The 16,463-nt window shown below is 41.9% G+C and overlaps 1 protein-coding gene across 1 annotated transcript; it reads left to right on the plus strand.

Moving 5' to 3' along the window:
- The first annotated feature begins 440 nt into the window (after window positions 1–440).
- si:ch1073-13h15.3 (inactive all-trans-retinol 13,14-reductase) lies at window positions 441–11,985 on the plus strand. The gene is made up of 11 exons (XM_017695016.2): window positions 441–750; window positions 1,327–1,509; window positions 3,352–3,593; window positions 3,696–3,891; window positions 5,524–5,721; window positions 7,215–7,334; window positions 7,436–7,574; window positions 8,983–9,092; window positions 10,086–10,252; window positions 10,366–10,525; window positions 10,981–11,985. The coding sequence occupies exons 1-11, from the start codon at window positions 594–596 to the stop codon at window positions 11,145–11,147; spliced, it is 1,839 nt and encodes a 612-aa protein (XP_017550505.1). The 5' UTR covers window positions 441–593; the 3' UTR covers window positions 11,148–11,985.
- Window positions 11,986–16,463: the final 4,478 nt, after the last annotated feature.

The following is a 16,463-nucleotide window of genomic DNA, read 5'->3' on the forward strand; positions in this document are numbered from 1 at the left end:
ACAGGTGATGGAGCAAGATGGTTCATTTACTGAAGTGGCTTTTGCTTAAACTGTTGTGTATATAATGGTCTACATTGGCATTAAGGACTTACTCTGAATCCTGATTAAAGAGAAAGCCTTTCACCAAAAAAGGGAAGACCCCTCCTTTCCTATCTCTCTACTGTCTAGTTCTTGCACTATCCAGTTATTGGAAGCACGAATAGCAGCTCAAAAGAAGTGTTCCCAATAGAGCAAACCCAGACAGCCCCAAACATCCCACAATATGAGTGAACTGGACTGACATTATATAAGATATACAGCCAATATTTGGCACTCTTACCTGTTATCTTTACTGCTGGCCATAAAAGATGCTTTAACATGGCCTAAATGAATGTACTCATGACCTTCAGCACCTGCTGACAGTTAAAGGCAGCCATGAACCTCACAGGCTTTCAGATCACATTAACCTCATTAGCACTGCAGCCGCTCCTTTTCTGTTTCATTGTCTGGTGTCTTAAGAGTAAATCTTGGGGAACAACTGGACAAGCGTCCTTAGCTACCTTGTGGTTTTGCTGTTTAAGCAATCTTGCTAGAGCTGTGCTGTCCACTTCAGGATGTGGTTGCTGGTGTTTTTGGTATCATTCCTCATTGGGGTAGGTACTACATTTTGGTACCTGTTTGGCAGACAAAGCCCTTTCACAGTGGATTCAGTCAGGGATCCAGAACCGATGGAACTTGACCAGAAGAAAAGAGACAAAGTTCTGAAGCAAGGTGAGTGGATGATGAGTCTGTAGGTCAGGACTTCTTCTGAAATGAAGGTGTTTATAGTGAGTTTGTGCTGCAGCAGCAGCCTCATCTCTTCTGTGAAGGCTCTAGATATTAAAACATTGCTGTGAAGATTGGACTGAGCATTAGTGAGGTCAGGTACTGATGTTGGATGGTCAGTTCTGGATCACTTCGACTCATCCCAAAGGTATTGGATGGAACTCGATCTTTCCAGAGAACGCAATGACTGGCATTGGATATAGTGACCTTAGGCTCATTTGCAGCTGCTCCCAGGTCAGCAATGGGTCCACTGAGCTGAATTACTTCATTCAAAAGGCTGTGTAGGATCCTTTTGTACATATAGTGAACTGTACAATGGCTTTAAAATGTGTTTTATGAATATATAAGAATGATATCTTGCATTGCTGAAACAGATGCCAGTATTGGGTTGAGTGATTTTATGTATAATAACACTACGACAGTCCTTGCCTGTGCATTTCTTTATGTATGATTTGTGTGAGGTAGACAGGTTTCTGTGGATTCACAACACAACGACGTAAATGGCAATGCTCTGTTTTTCAGGCTTCACCAGGGAGAAGGTGCCTCAGAGTCTGGATGCAATCGTGATCGGCAGTGGGATCGGTGGGATGACGGCAGCGGCTACGATAGCCAAACTGGGCAAGAGAGTTCTTGTGCTGGAGCAACATGACCAGGCAGGAGGCTGCTGCCACACCTTCACCGAAAAAGGCTTTGAGTTTGATGTCGGTAAGAAGTTACTCATATGCATACACTGGCCACTTTATTAGGTACAACTTGCTAGTAAAAGTTTGGACTCACTTTTGCCTTCAGAACTGCCTTATTTCTTCGTGGTGTACTTTCAACAAGGTGTTGGAAACATTCCTCAGAGATTTTGGTTGATTATTTGAATTCCTGTTGCCTTTCTATCATCTCGAACCGGTCTGCCCATTCTCCTTTGACCTCTCACATCAACAAGGCGTTTTTGTCCACACAACTGCTGCTCACTGGATATTTTCTCTTTTTCGGACCATTCTCTGTAAACCCTAGAGATGGTTGTGCGTGAAAATCCCAGTAGATCAGCAGTTTCTGAAATACTCAGACCAGCCCGTCTGGCACCAACAACCATGCCACGTTCAAAGTCACTTAAATCACCTTTCTTCCCCATTCTGCTGTTTGGTTTACACTTCAGCAAGTTGTCTTGACCACCTCTACATGCCAAAATGCATTGAGTTGCAGTCATGTGATTGGCTGATTAGTTATTTGTGTTAACAAGGAACTGAAGAGTGTACCTATTTAAGTGAGTGTATAACCAACACATTTTGGCCTTCATTGACAAATCAACAGTTTGGACTGTCTTAAACATTGGCCAGATGTGCTCTTTCAAGAAAGTTTGATTGAGAACATTCAGCAGTTAGAGAAACTCAGCACAGCCAGAAGTGTCACCAAGGGGTGGCCAGAGGTGGTCAATGGCATTGCAACCTTGGAATGAAAAATGAGCTATAATCATTTATCATTCTAACTAATTATGTAGAAGTTGCTGCGCAGAAGGGGTTTACAGTGTGGCCGTCAATGCCTAGCACCCAACAAACACACACAAAACTGGTGCTGCACTCCTTCCACTACTCTCCACTTTCTCCACTGCCCACCATGCTGTAGACACCAGAGAGGATACTGCCTGTGTACACTTGAGCTATGACACTCACACTTCACCCACCACACCTCAGTACTGAGCCCCCTTACGCTGGCCCCCCCCAACAGGCCTTACGCACTGTCTTTGCCATTCCACTCCTCTCTTGCAGTTCTCAGCTGGGTTTGGTGTTCTCTGCCATTTCCCTCCAGTGTGCTAGGGGGCAATCCCACTTCTGACACCATCGTGGTTTCATTGTAGTACAACAAGAAGACCTAGGAAACAGCACTTTAAATTAATTTTATTTACACAGCAGCAGGACAGACATGCCTCTCAGTGCTGCTGAACAGCTGGGACTGTCTGGCAGGTCACCTCTCACCACATAATGTCTGTAATATGGTGACTACAAAGAACACACCAACTACCCCACAGCCTCACAAAGAATAACACAAGCAACATGTCTGTGCTAACAACACTCATAGAACTACAACTTTGAACACTAAAATGTCTCTCCTGCCACAATGAGGCCCTTCCTGAAGCCCCACGCAACACCGATCTGCATGGCCATGTCTTCTGCGCATCCACAGCCAGTAGCAGGTCACTACAATAGTTTATATGATGTCTAATGATAATTAATATTAGTATCAGTTAACTAGCTAGCTAGTTAGCTTTTTCTACAACTCTGACACGCTTCAGTGTTAGCTTTTCGAGCCATCTCAGGCCAGAATACCTGAAAAAATGACTGCAAACATAGAATTACACTATTTAATAATACTTTCTTGAATACAACATCTGAAAACATCTTTATAAACTGGCTGCCAATGTTTAAATCTACATAAAATGCGTTATTACTGTATATCATTAATATGACAAGTAACTCCAAACTTTTGAATGGCAGTAGTCTTTTACCTTTTGATAAGTTATGAGTAATAAAATGTTCTAATTTTTTTCTGTCTCTAAAGGGCTTCATTACATCGGTCAACTACATGAGAACAGCTTCTTTAGGATTGTTATGGACCAGATCACTGAAGGCCAGCTGCAGTTTGTGGAGCTGGACAAGCACTTTGACACCATCATCATTGGCACTGGAGAAGAACAGAGGAAATACACCATCTACATGGGCAAAACTGAGATGGAGGAACATCTCAAAAAGCAGTTCCCCAATGACGTCAAAGCTGTGGAAGAATTCTTCAAGATCATGAAGGTAGTGCATGGTGCTGATCTTGAGAGCTCAAGATTGAGAGCTATTCTCAGACCATTTGAATTCTTGTGATAAACTTTTAATGTTGCTTCATTTTCTCTAAAGATCTCAGCCAGAAAGACCCCCTTCTTGGCTGGTCTGAAGCTGATTCCCCAGTGGTTGGCGCTGTTCCTGCTGAGGAGCGGCATTGCTGACCTCTTGTCCCCCGTCTTCCGCCTCATAGGCTCCAGTGCAACAGAGGTGGCCGACATCCTGACCTCCAACAAGGATCTTCAAATTATCTTTGCTTACTTCTTCTATGGTGAGATGTCCATTTATCCATTTATCTGCTAATTTTATCTGTTGGTCAGTAAGTCTTGGCTGAAATAAGCCTTTCATAACCTTTCTGCAGTGACCCTATTGGCCATTCTGCAGGTGGAATGGAAATGGACTAATTCTTCATTTTTAATCTTGTACAATATTTTTTCTCTGTATGTTGGTTATCAGATGAACTAGGACTCTATCATCTTTCTGTGTTTGAAATATTGTGACCCTAGATTGAGCTGCTAGTGAGCAATGAGGGGTGAAGGGGGAGGAATAGAACCTCCCCCACCCCCCACTGTGAAAAAGCACTCAAACACAAAGACAGCCATCCGGAAATGAAACTGCAATTTTCTTCATATCAAACAACTGCCAAACAAACAACATTTAAGCATTTAAACACAAATAAAACACTTTCATAAATGTTGTCTTTCTCTCTAACCTATGAAGATGAAAATTCAGTTTGGATATTTGATAAGCCATACACCTTTCCATCAAAGTATATCATGTTATTAAAATAATAAACTGCAGTTCAACTGGGGGAGCTCCAAACTGATCAGACTTTTCATTGGATCCTGTGAAAATCTTTTATATTGGGTTTTCTAATACAAAACAAACGTGTCCAACACAAAAGAGCCAGCATATGGCATTCTGTATACTTCACATCAATATAGGTCATACATAGATTTCAACCAACTTCAGAAGCACAGGGTTTTATTTCATAAGATATTTTGTGGACTTTATATATTTAGAGGGCTTTATATATTAAAAAGCAAAGGGATGTCCAGAAAATATAGGTTTTCCCCAACCTTCAAAAAAACAGAAAATCAGTCTAGAGCAGAAGTCATTAATTAAAATTCAATAAGGTCCAGTTAGAGAAAATTCCCTGTAGCGACGGTCCAGAATATCATAATGTCTAACTTGCATCATGACTCAGTGCCATATACTGTTTACTGAAGTAGCCAAGTAGGAATATCAACATCTCATACAGTCGACAACTGAATATCAGATCAAATAAAGTCCAGTTCAGTCAAATTTCAACAGTTTTCTCTTTTTAGAGTCACATCATGTGGAATAATTTCCCTCTGACTCATTTTCTTCTCTGACTGCTGTGTCTCGCCTCGTTCCTCCCCTGAGTGGCGTCACTCACTCGAGTCTCAGTGCTCATCTCAATGCACAGATCTGATTGGCTGAGTAGCGTCAACTGTGATATTTACAAAGCATGTGATTGGTCTGTGAGTCTGGCCACTAAAGCTACCATAAAGGCTAGAAAAGTTACGCAGATTAAAACGGGACCACCCCACCCAGTTATTGGTTATATGTCATAGGACAGCGCCTGGGTCCGGACTTGGGTCCACCTATTAGTGACCTCTGCTCTAGAGACTACCACCGTGTCCACTGGCATATGTTATGCTTTGGATTCTGGTATGTTGGTCACCCAGCATGACCATGCTAGGGTGACCAGCTAAACTAGCACTAGACTTGCTTGCTATTCTGTACTGTTTTTATCAGCAGGGTACCTCAGCACTACGGTGTAGGATGGAAGCATGTTCACAACAGAAGTAGTGATGGTTACATCTATATTTTCCCAGGTTTGGTTTTTGTCTGATTTTCATTTCCTCCTGTGGGCCAGGTGTTCCCCCAAGGGATTCCAGCAGCCTTATCAACGCTCTGCTGCTGCACCACTACAAGCGTGGCGCATACTACCCAAGAGGGGGCGCCAGTGAAATCCCGTTCCACATCACTAAGGTCATCCAGAAATACGGGGGGAATGTTCTGGTCCGTGCTCCTGTCACTCGCGTCCTGGTCGACAGTAAAGGAGCTGCATACGGTGAGTGATAGAATGAAGTTACAGCAGTCGGGACTCAGATTACTTCTACTATATACATTTTGATTGGAGACACTTTACTATAGAGGGAATTTTTAATGACTTTTTAAAGCCCTTATTCCCCTCATCAAGCCAGTAGCTGGTATTCTGGTAAACTGGTAAACTGTCCTTTAATTCATTACTTTATCAAAGAAGAGCATTTTGTTTGTGTACAATATGCCAAAACCTTTGCATAGCAATTTAGGTGTCTGGTATAGTGCAAAAATACTAAACCACTAGCTGACAACTACCTTATCAAGCTACTAACTGGATGCACATCACTGCTATAATGCTATACACATTAAATGACATGCAAAACATGATTATGTATATAAAAATTCCTAGTTATTGTAAAAACCTAGTTATTTCTTTATAAAGCAGTAATGAGTAGACAGTTACAAGGGCATATTAATGTCCCCCTATAGTAAAACCTATACCATTTATTTCTTTGAGAGTGGATGCGGCTCACAGTCTCCGCTCTAATTCATCCCAAAGGTGTTCTACTAGGTTGAGGTCAGGAGTCTGTGCAGGCCAGTCAAGTTCTTCCACACCAAACTCGCTCATCCATGTCTTTATGGACCTTGCATTGTGCACTGGTGTGCAGGCATGTTGGAACAGGAAGTGACCACTATGAGCCTCAGTATCCGCTGACCCCACTCTGTCATTTTACGTGGCCGACCACTTTGTGGCTGAGTTGCTGTCATTCCCAATCCCTTCCACTTTGTTATAATCCCACTGACAGTTGCCTGTGGAATATTTAGTAGTGAGGAAATTTCATGACTGGACTTGTTGCACAGGTTGTGTCCGATCACAGTACCATGCTGGAATTCACTGAGCTCCTGAGAGCGACCCATTCTTTCACTAATGTTTGTAGAAGAAGTCTGCAGGCCGACGGGCTTGGTATTATACACTTGTGGCCATGGAAGTGATTGGAACACCTCAATTAAATTATTTGGAAGGGGGAGTGAATACTTTTGGAACTATAGTGTATGTGTAACTTATTTTCACTTAGAAATTTGACTTGGGTGTGATCATACTTTAGCATGTGACCGTATATTGATATTTATTGTTTTTAATGTTTTACAAGCAAGTTAACCTCTTAACAGGTCAACTTTTATTACACACTTCCATAAATAGCTAGCTCAAACAAACACTTTTTTAATGTAACATGAATAATGTAACAAATGATTGAAGAAGGAAACATGAAACAGAACATTGGTAAAAATAAATTAATAAATAACGTTATAATCAGCTACTTGTTACTATGCAGTTGCTGTTTACTGATTGTTGTTGTTTCTGCTCTCCAGAAAGTTGGTCAGTGTAGAAGTGCTGACCCACCAAATACTCAGAAAAACACATTTTCACATAACTGATCATTATAACATTGACATATCGTCATATCGCCCAAATATAAGTCTTTATAACATACAGCATCTTATACTGTGGTTTCTTTGTAGGTGTCTCCGTCAAGAAAGGCCAGGAAGAGGTGGAGGTGCGGGCTCCTATCATCATCTCCAACTGTGGAATCTTCAACACCTTCAAGAGGCTCCTGCCTCCGGAGATACAAGCCAAGCCAGGTCAGATATTCATCATGTTATCAGCTCTTCAGGATCTTCGCTGACAGGATCTCAGGGATCAGATTTACTCTAAACACCCTCTAAACAATCTCATCCTGCAGAGATTCAGAAGAGGCTGGACATGATGAAGCCTGGACAAGGATCCTTGCTGGTTTTCTCAGGTTTTGACGCCACTGCAGAAGAACTGGGCATCAATTCCACCAACCTCTGGCTCTTCAACAATAATGACATGGATGCCATGTCAGTACTAGTGCAAAACAGTGAACCTCACACAATACAGAAACACCCATTCATATGGCCTATTAAAGGGGAACTCCACCAAAATTTCTGCATAATTAAGTGGTTTGGTGTGAAATACAGTGGTATTGATAGGAACCAGGGGTCGCCATGACCACAACACAAACACAGACAGTTTATTCACTGTCCAAAATTATGCCAGTGCCAATGCATAAACATTTTGTAGCGATTTAAACTTTATATAATTTATAGCATAGACCAACAAAATAGTGTGATAATTGTTCAGAATGTTATGGAATGTGACACTGATGTTGTCAGTGCTTCGTTAATGGGATTTTCAGTGCTGTGGCCTGTACTGCACCACAGGGGGCACCCAAGAGTGAGAAAGCATGTGGAACCTGAGCTGACCCACAAGACTTGATGTCACCTTGTTAAAACAGCTTGGGAAGAAAGGCCATATGAACATTTGTGGTAATGCCATGAGCACTGATGCAGTCTTATACAGGATTTATACCCTACCCCAGTCTATATGTGCAAGAGCCTGTCCAAAACCACCAGAGAACCTACACGTTTCATGTTCAATGTTGTTGATGGAAAATAGTGGAAAATCTGAAATAATAAGTTTTCTTTGGGGACTATTTTGCCTCACAACACCCTGCATTTTATGTATCCCTCCACTATGAACAGATTTTAAGGCCAAAATCTTCTCAAAACTATCATAAAACTGCATCTCAGTCATCAGGCTGTGAATTCATAACCATTTCATGCAGGAACTGTCTGATAGGGAGTTTTTTGGAGATGGACGTCTGGTTCCTATCACCACCACTGGTGATAATTCTGACTTTGTTCTGTGGTTTTCTCACCAAAGCATACTACTTCTTGGTTTAATTTTGCAGAAAGTTTGAAAAATCAGTGGAATTCCCCTTTAGTATGGACCGAAGGTGGGACATTCAGATCTGAAGATCATACAAATAACAGCATTCTTAGCAAAAATGCTTAGTAATTTGGCAGTAAAATGGTTTGTGTAGTTTCAACATCATTACAGAAAAGTTTAACGGCCTGGTCTTCTGTTCAGAGTGTTACTTGTTGTTACCTGAAGTCCACACAGGGTAGCGCTGTTGCCTCAACCTTCAGAGCTTGAACAAAGCCAGCCGCAGCGCTGGGCTCCTTGCCATTCTTCCATTTGGACATGGTTTTATTCTCCACTGTGTCCAAGCAGAAACAATTATGACAGGCTGTGGGAAGAACAGGCCAACCCCAGCATTTCTATGTACCCACATTCTTCAGAAGGGCAACACGCATAGATCTTCTACCTAAAGCACATATAGACTCAGTTCCCGTGTTAACTGCACTGGTGCTTTAATGGGTTTCAGCAGCGCTGCACCTCTAAAAGATCTGTGTTTATGTGAAGGATGGATGATTTCTTCAGTTTGGAAAAGGACGAGGCTCCAGATAACATCCCTATGATGTTCATCACTTTCCCCTCCGCCAAAGACCCCACTTCGAAGATTCGTCACCCAGGTACAGCCTCTGGAGCAGCTGTGTCTCCGCCTACACTGCAGTGCTTTCAAAACGTTTATGGCGAAACTCTTCCAACTCCTAGACCTTCAATTAGACCTCTGCAGTTCAGTGATGTGGCAGAAAGAGCTGAGCATTTGGAAGCTGTAAGCTGGTTTACAGCAGGAGGTTAAATGAGGTCACCATAAAGATTAACAAGACTGTGAAAAAGTTAGAGACCCCCCCTTATGTATGACATTTCCAGTCAAAACAGCCATTAAGTACAAGTTTTCGATTTTTCAGGTTTTGTTGATTTAATAAGAGTTATGCTTAAGTTATGTCCCACATCTCTCTATCTATTTACATGGACAAAAGTTTTGGGACAAAACACTTCACACCTACAGGATTCTAAATCCATAGGCATTAATATGGAGCTGGTCCCTCTCGGCCATGGTAATTTATGCCATGAAGCTCCCCGTGCAGTTTTTGTGCTGCTGTTGATGCCAGAGGAGGTTTCAACTCTGCAGTTACTGAGTCAGCAGAGCGTTGGAGACATCTATGCACTTTATATAATAAATGAGAGGTGTGTCCCAATACTTTTGTCCATATAGTGTGCTTATCTATCTGAAAAAAAAGGACATACATTAAAAAGAAGACTTGGGGAACACTGAAATCCAATGATGCTGGAGACTCAGCACCACTGAGTGGCTTTGATTGCTTCAGAAAACAATCAACCAGCTTCTGAGACTGAACTTTTGAGGTGTGTCTGATTCTTTAAGTAGCTGAAAGTGAGTCTCCTGACAAGAACGGAAGCTGGAATAAAGGGAAAGAGTGACCCACTGAAACACTCAGACAGCTGAGAGTAGATTTAGTTGGGGTCTCTAACTTCTGCACAGTACTGTATATAAATTGGAGTGGACCAGCACCAAATATTAATATAAGAGTGTCTATTTTTAATGCAAGAGTATTCTGTACCATGTATTGTTACTAATATCAGTATTCACATTAACATTACAGGTAAAACGTGCATGACTATTATGACTATGGTCAATTACGAATGGTTTGAGGAGTGGAAGGACACTACAGTGAAAAAACGAGGGGATGACTACATGGATTACAAGATGAGATTTGCCAACAATCTCTTCGACTGGGCCTGTATGTACTTCCCCAAACTCAGGGAGAAGGTAAAGAAATGAAGGAGATATACATGAAGGAGAAATATCTTTTAAGGAGCAACATGTCACCTTGAATGATGTTGGCATTTAAATGTGCCTCATTTCTCTTTCGTCTGTATCAGTTGGTTTTTCAAGAGGTAGCGACTCCACTGACTAACGTGCACTTCCTCGGAGCTTACCGTGGAGCCATGTACTCTGCCGAGCACAACCTGGAGCGCTTTCACATAGAGGTCATGGCCAAGAACCGCTGTGACACTCCTGTCAAAAATCTCTTCATTTCAGGTACGACAAGGTCTTTCTGCTAGATACTCATATCAGTACAAAACCATGCATCTACATTTTCTATTCTGGACATTGTGTGAACATTTCATGATAGATGGACCAACAGGAGTGTAATGATATTATTTTACCATAATAATTAAAAAACATTCATGCCATCCCCTGTAAAGTTACCATTTTTTGGAGTGAAGACATGTAGAGCCTTATATTTAGCACTATAGATACAGTATCTCCTTAATAATGCCTTTGTAAATGGGAACTCCACCAATTTTACTGCATGTCTGCATAATTCAGTGGTTGAGATGCAAACAAAGCCCTTCAGAGTGGGCTGATGTGAAATGGCTTATTGTAGATAAACTCACTGACTATGTCGGCACTGTATGTTTCATGTAATTACTTGACTACAGCATGTAGAGTTTACAGTCAGAGCTATGTGAACTCATGCCTGTGTTTTTCAGGTCAGGATGTGTTCAGCTGCGGTATCGCCGGTGCATTACATGGTGGTCTTCTCTGTGCCTCCATAGCACTTGGACACATTGTTTACATTGACCTCTTTCTGCTCAAGAAGAAGCTGAAGAGGAGGAAAGCTAGAGAGATGGCTGCACTCGCCAAGAAGCTTCAGTGAGGGGGTCAGTCGAGTGCTCGAGGTTAGGGAACTGGCCTTGTGACTGCAAGGTCGCCTGTTCAAGCCCCAGAGCCAACAGTACGTGACTGAGGTGCCCTTGGGCAAGACACCTGACCCCCAACTGCTCCCCGGGCGCTGCGGATAGGGCTGCCCACCGCTCCGGGCAACTGTGCTCACTGCCCCCTCGTGTATCTCTATTCACTAGTGTGTATGTTTCACTGCACTGATGGGTTAAATGCGGAGGTGAAATTTCCCCAGTGTGGGACTAATAAGGGTCATTTAATCTTAAGTAAACCTAATTAAAAACCACAGGGGCTCAGCAGATTAGAAGAATTACAGTCCACATCTATATAATTATAGCATTATACAGTATCTATATATCTATCTATGTCTATTATGTATGTATTACACATTATAACTTTGTGTTGTATGTTTAACACATCAGTGGCTATCCTACAATATAATAATGAGTGAGTTTTATTGAATTGTATATTTTTGAATTTGTAGCTGATATTTTCTACTGAAAGCTGTAGTACTTTTTGCTTATTGGAAGAAATAGTAATAATCCACAATCATCATTAAAATAATAATAAACAATGGAAATTTGTCTTTGCAGTTGAAAAATAATAACTGAGATAAGTACACTCCTGACTTCAGCAACTTGTGCAGCCACACAATGTTGTGTTTTCTATATTTGTCTACTAGTTCCTGACATATTCTGGGATACATTTTACATTAAATGGTGCTGCAGTTACACTGAAGCGCCTTAAATGGAGAACAAATGGAAGCCAGTGTCCCTCAAGAAATGCATTTATTTACCTTAATAAATACATTTATTTGCCTCCATTTCCTCCTTCTGAGTATTGCCTTATTTCTTGTTGGATTTGTCAAATCTGTCAAAAGGTCCACTTTCTCAGCTTAAATTTTTTTCACATTCTCCTCCAGCACTCATAATCGAGCCACCCCAAACCATAACACTTTCACCACCATGCTTCACAGCTGGTATGAGGTCCTTCTGATCTAATGTTGTTTCTGGTACTGTGGGCCAACTTTTTTTGACTCAAAATCTTTTTGAATCGTCTGTCCATCACACATTGTTTCAAAAGTCGTGGTCCTGGCCTAGATATTCATTAACAAAACTTAGTCTTGCTCTCATGTTCTTTGTAGACAGCAAAGGATTCCTCCTGGTTCATCTCCTATATAATTAAAATTAGTCCAGTCTTTTACTGATGGTAGACACCTGCATAGATACATATTGTGATCTGCTCAAATTTGGTGGGGCAGTCTAGCAGGGGCAAGCTGGCAGTGGTTTTAAATCTTTAAATCTTCTTTACTGATTTTTTTTGAGGGGTTAAATAAGACAAGTTCATCCAAGATATTCTTTAAGATTGTTATAGTCATTAGCACCTGATTTGAATTGGATACCTTTGAAGTAGTGATATACACTCACTGGCCACTTTATTAGGTACAGTTATGTTCAGTTGCTTGTTAACACAAATAGCTAATCAGCCAATCACATGGCCGCTACTCAATGCATTTAGAAATGTAGAGGAGGTCAAGACAACTTGCTGAAGTGCAGCCCGAGCATCAGAATGGGGAAGAAAGGTGATTTAAGTGACTTTGAACGTGACATAGTTGTTGGTGCCAGACGGGCTGGTCTGAGTATATCAGAAACTGCTGATCTACTGGGATTTTCATGAACAACCATCTCTAGGGTTTACAGAGAATGGTCCGAAAAAGAGGAAATATCCAGTGAGCAGCAGTTGTGTGGACGAAAATGCCTTGTTGATGTGAGAGGTCAGAGGAGAATGGGCAGACTGGTTCCAGATGATAGAAAGGCAACAGTAACTCAAATAACCAACCAAAATCTCTGAGAAATGTTTCCAACACCTTGTTGAAAGTGTGCCGTGAAGAATTAAGGCAATTCTCAAGGCAAAAGGAAGTCCAACCTTTTACTAGCTAATAAAGTGGCTGGTGAGTGTGTACTTTCATTTTCCGCATAAGAAAATTACATTCCTTTCATTTCAATTATGTAACAGATGACAAATGTTCATTTTAAGCATCACCTTTGTCTATCAACATTGTTTAATGAAGGCCAGATATCTGTGTGTCCAAATGTGTTGTCCTTACCTGTTCAGATGACTGTAGGTAAATATATTAAAGCACCATATTACATAACGACCCTGCTCTAACAGAACAGAGTTCTAACAGACCCCCCTTACCTGCGTTGTGCTGACCCGTGTTTGAGCCCTTGGATGTTTTCTACACGATCAGGAATCAAAGGTACTGAGGGAAACCTCAGACTTCCTGCACTAAGTGGACATTTCCTCTGAGACAACCTCACAGATTGGCTGGCATAACACGGCCCCTGATGGATGAATGGAGCCGAGCAGTGGAGGAGAAGAGCAGGAGTGAGGGATGAATGCCCCCACTGTGTGAGCCTGCAGTGAGGAACCAGTTCTTACCCGGCTCCCTGCTCCTCTCCATTAGCTGTGAACATCAACCTGCACATGCAGAAACTCCGGAGTGGCGCTAGTGCTGAGTGCAAGAGTACCGGTAAAAAATCAGATTCATGCAATTTTCCCTTATTTTAAATTCATTAGTTAACACTTTATTTATTTATCAGACTACCTAAATAGGGATGCCATGGCACAGACATAAGCATTGAATAACAAGTTTATAACACAGTACTTGAGCTTATGTCAGCATTCGCAAAATGTACCAAGATGTTCATAAAGCACGCATAAGCACTGAGAGACATTTATAAACCAGCACTTAAGTATTTATGAATGGCTGATGTTGGCATTCGCAAAATGACGATTTTATAAAGCATGCATAAGTATTGAATAACATATTTACAAAGCAGTACTTGAGTATTTATGAACAGCTATTGCCAGCGTTCGCTAGATGTTACAAGATGTTCATAAAGTATGCAACAGCACTGAATAAGATTTATAAGGCAAAACTTGAATATTTATGAATGGCTTATGTCTCAACATGATTTTTTTATAAAGCATGCATAAGCATTGAATAACACATTTATGAAGCAATAATTCAACATCTATTCAACATCTTGTGCCAGCAATCATAAGATGGCAAGATGTTCATTAAGCTTGTATTGATGTATTGAAATGCATTGAGATGTATTGAAAAACATATTTATAAATTAGTACTTGAGTATTTATAAACAGCTTAAGACATGCTTTGCAAAATAATGTCTGATGTTTCATGAAGTGGCATTGTATTGACATAAGAGGGCTTAAAATAAAGCTGTGCATAAGATTCCAGTAAAAGTTAATTAGATATATTCACATATGGGAAAATATGTTTGAGCTCATGAAAATATTCCATGCTCCTAACACATCAGCTTTAAGTGTTGCTTTACATGTGTTATTCACTGCTTATGCATGTGTTACAAGGTCCTTATGTAGACAGCCTATAAGCGCACCATGTATCTTTTCTACTTATAGTACTGAATTCTGTCATTAAGAGGTCCATGTCTCCATCTGTGCTCTGTTGGAGCTTGTCTCACCACTGTGACTGCAGGTACAGCCCTGCAGGTGGATAAACCCCAAGACAACAGGCCAGAATGACCATGGAAATGTGGACACTTTAAATGCATCTTCAGAAAACATCTGTATAACCTGGGCATCTCCAGAGTTGAGAACATTCTAGTGTGTGAGAATTTATAAAAACTAATAAAAGTGGCACCAAAACTGACAAAACCCTTAAATAATAATCTCAGATATAATAATCAGATATAAAGCTGAAGTCAGCTTCTTACTCACCAGCTTCTCATCTGAATGTTCTGTTCCACCTTAAATGGAGCTGCAGTTACACTGAAGCACCTTAAACATAGAATGAATTTTGAAAGCTGCCTAATACAATGCCAGCTTACCTTAATAAATGCATTAATTTACATCAATGAATGCATTAATTTATCTTGTAAATCCATTAATATACCTCACAAATATGTAAATTAACCTCAAAAAAGCATTAACCAACACACTTCTGTACTTCACATACTGCACTACTTCTAATGGGATATTGTCACACCTCTCCTAATGTTACAGACTACATTTCCCACGACAATGTGGTAGATCACGTGACGACGGGTTTCCCTGTATCATCGGAGGCCCTCGTAGACTCCATTACCCAGGAGTCAAGCGGGGATCACGTGACCGGTGACAATCGGCCTTGCACCTATCAGCGCTCTCGGTCACCAGATTATTGAAGGGTTTCACCTGTGTGTTTAGATCATATGACTAGTCTAATTCAGTATATAATACTGGGCTTTAGATAGGTAAAGGTTCAGGTAGCGGGGGCAGCATCCTGAGCAATGAGGCCCAGACCTCCCTTTCTCCAGCCACTTACAGTAGCTCCCCGGGGGGGATTCCGTGTCGCTCCCAGGCCAGCTGGGCAATATAGTCATGCCAGCGTGTCCTGGGTCTTCCCCGGGGTCTCCTCCCAGGTGGACTTGCCTGTGACACCTCCCGAAGGAGGCGTCCAGGAGGCATTCTAAGCAGATGCCCAAACCACCTCAGCTGGCTCCTCTCGACATGGAGAAGCAGCGGCTGAGTCCCTCCTGGATGACCAAACTTCTCACCCTATGTCTAAGGGAGAGTCCAGACACCCTGCGGAGGAAACTTATTTCGGCCACTTGTATTCGCGATCTCATTCTTTCGGTCATTACCCAAAGCTCATGACCATAGGTGAGGGTGGGAACGTAGATCGACCGGTAAATCGAGAGCCTTGCCTTATGGCTCAGCTCTTTCTTTACCACAACAGACCGGTAAAGAGCCCGCATCACTGCTGACCCAGCACCAATCCGCCTGTCAATCTCCTGCTCCCCTTTACCATCACTCGTGAACAAGACCTTGAGATACTTAAACTCCTCCACGACCAGGGCAGAACCCGCACTGCTCCTCCTGAATCTGAGATTCGACTATAAGCTGGACTCTCTTCTCCAGTACCCCTGCATAGACCTTACCAGGGAGGCTGAGGAGTGTGATTCCCCTGTAGTTGGAACACACCCTCCTGTCCCCTTTTTTAAAAAGAGGCACCACCACCCCAGTCTGCCAATCCAGTGGCACTGCCCCCGATGTCCACGCAATATTGAAAAGGCGTGTCAGCCAAGACAGCTCCACAACATCCAGAGCTTTGAGGAACTCCGGACGGATCTCATCCACCCCTGGAGCCTTGCCACCAAGGAGCTTTTTAACTACCTTAGCAACTTTGGCCTCAGTAATGGACAAGCCTATTCCCATATCCCCAGACTCTGTCTCCTCACTGGAGAACGTGTCAGTGGGATTAAGA

This window comes from Pygocentrus nattereri, chromosome 13 (genome assembly GCF_015220715.1).
Source record: "Pygocentrus nattereri isolate fPygNat1 chromosome 13, fPygNat1.pri, whole genome shotgun sequence".
In the NCBI taxonomy this organism is placed as follows: Eukaryota; Metazoa; Chordata; class Actinopteri; order Characiformes; family Serrasalmidae; genus Pygocentrus; species Pygocentrus nattereri.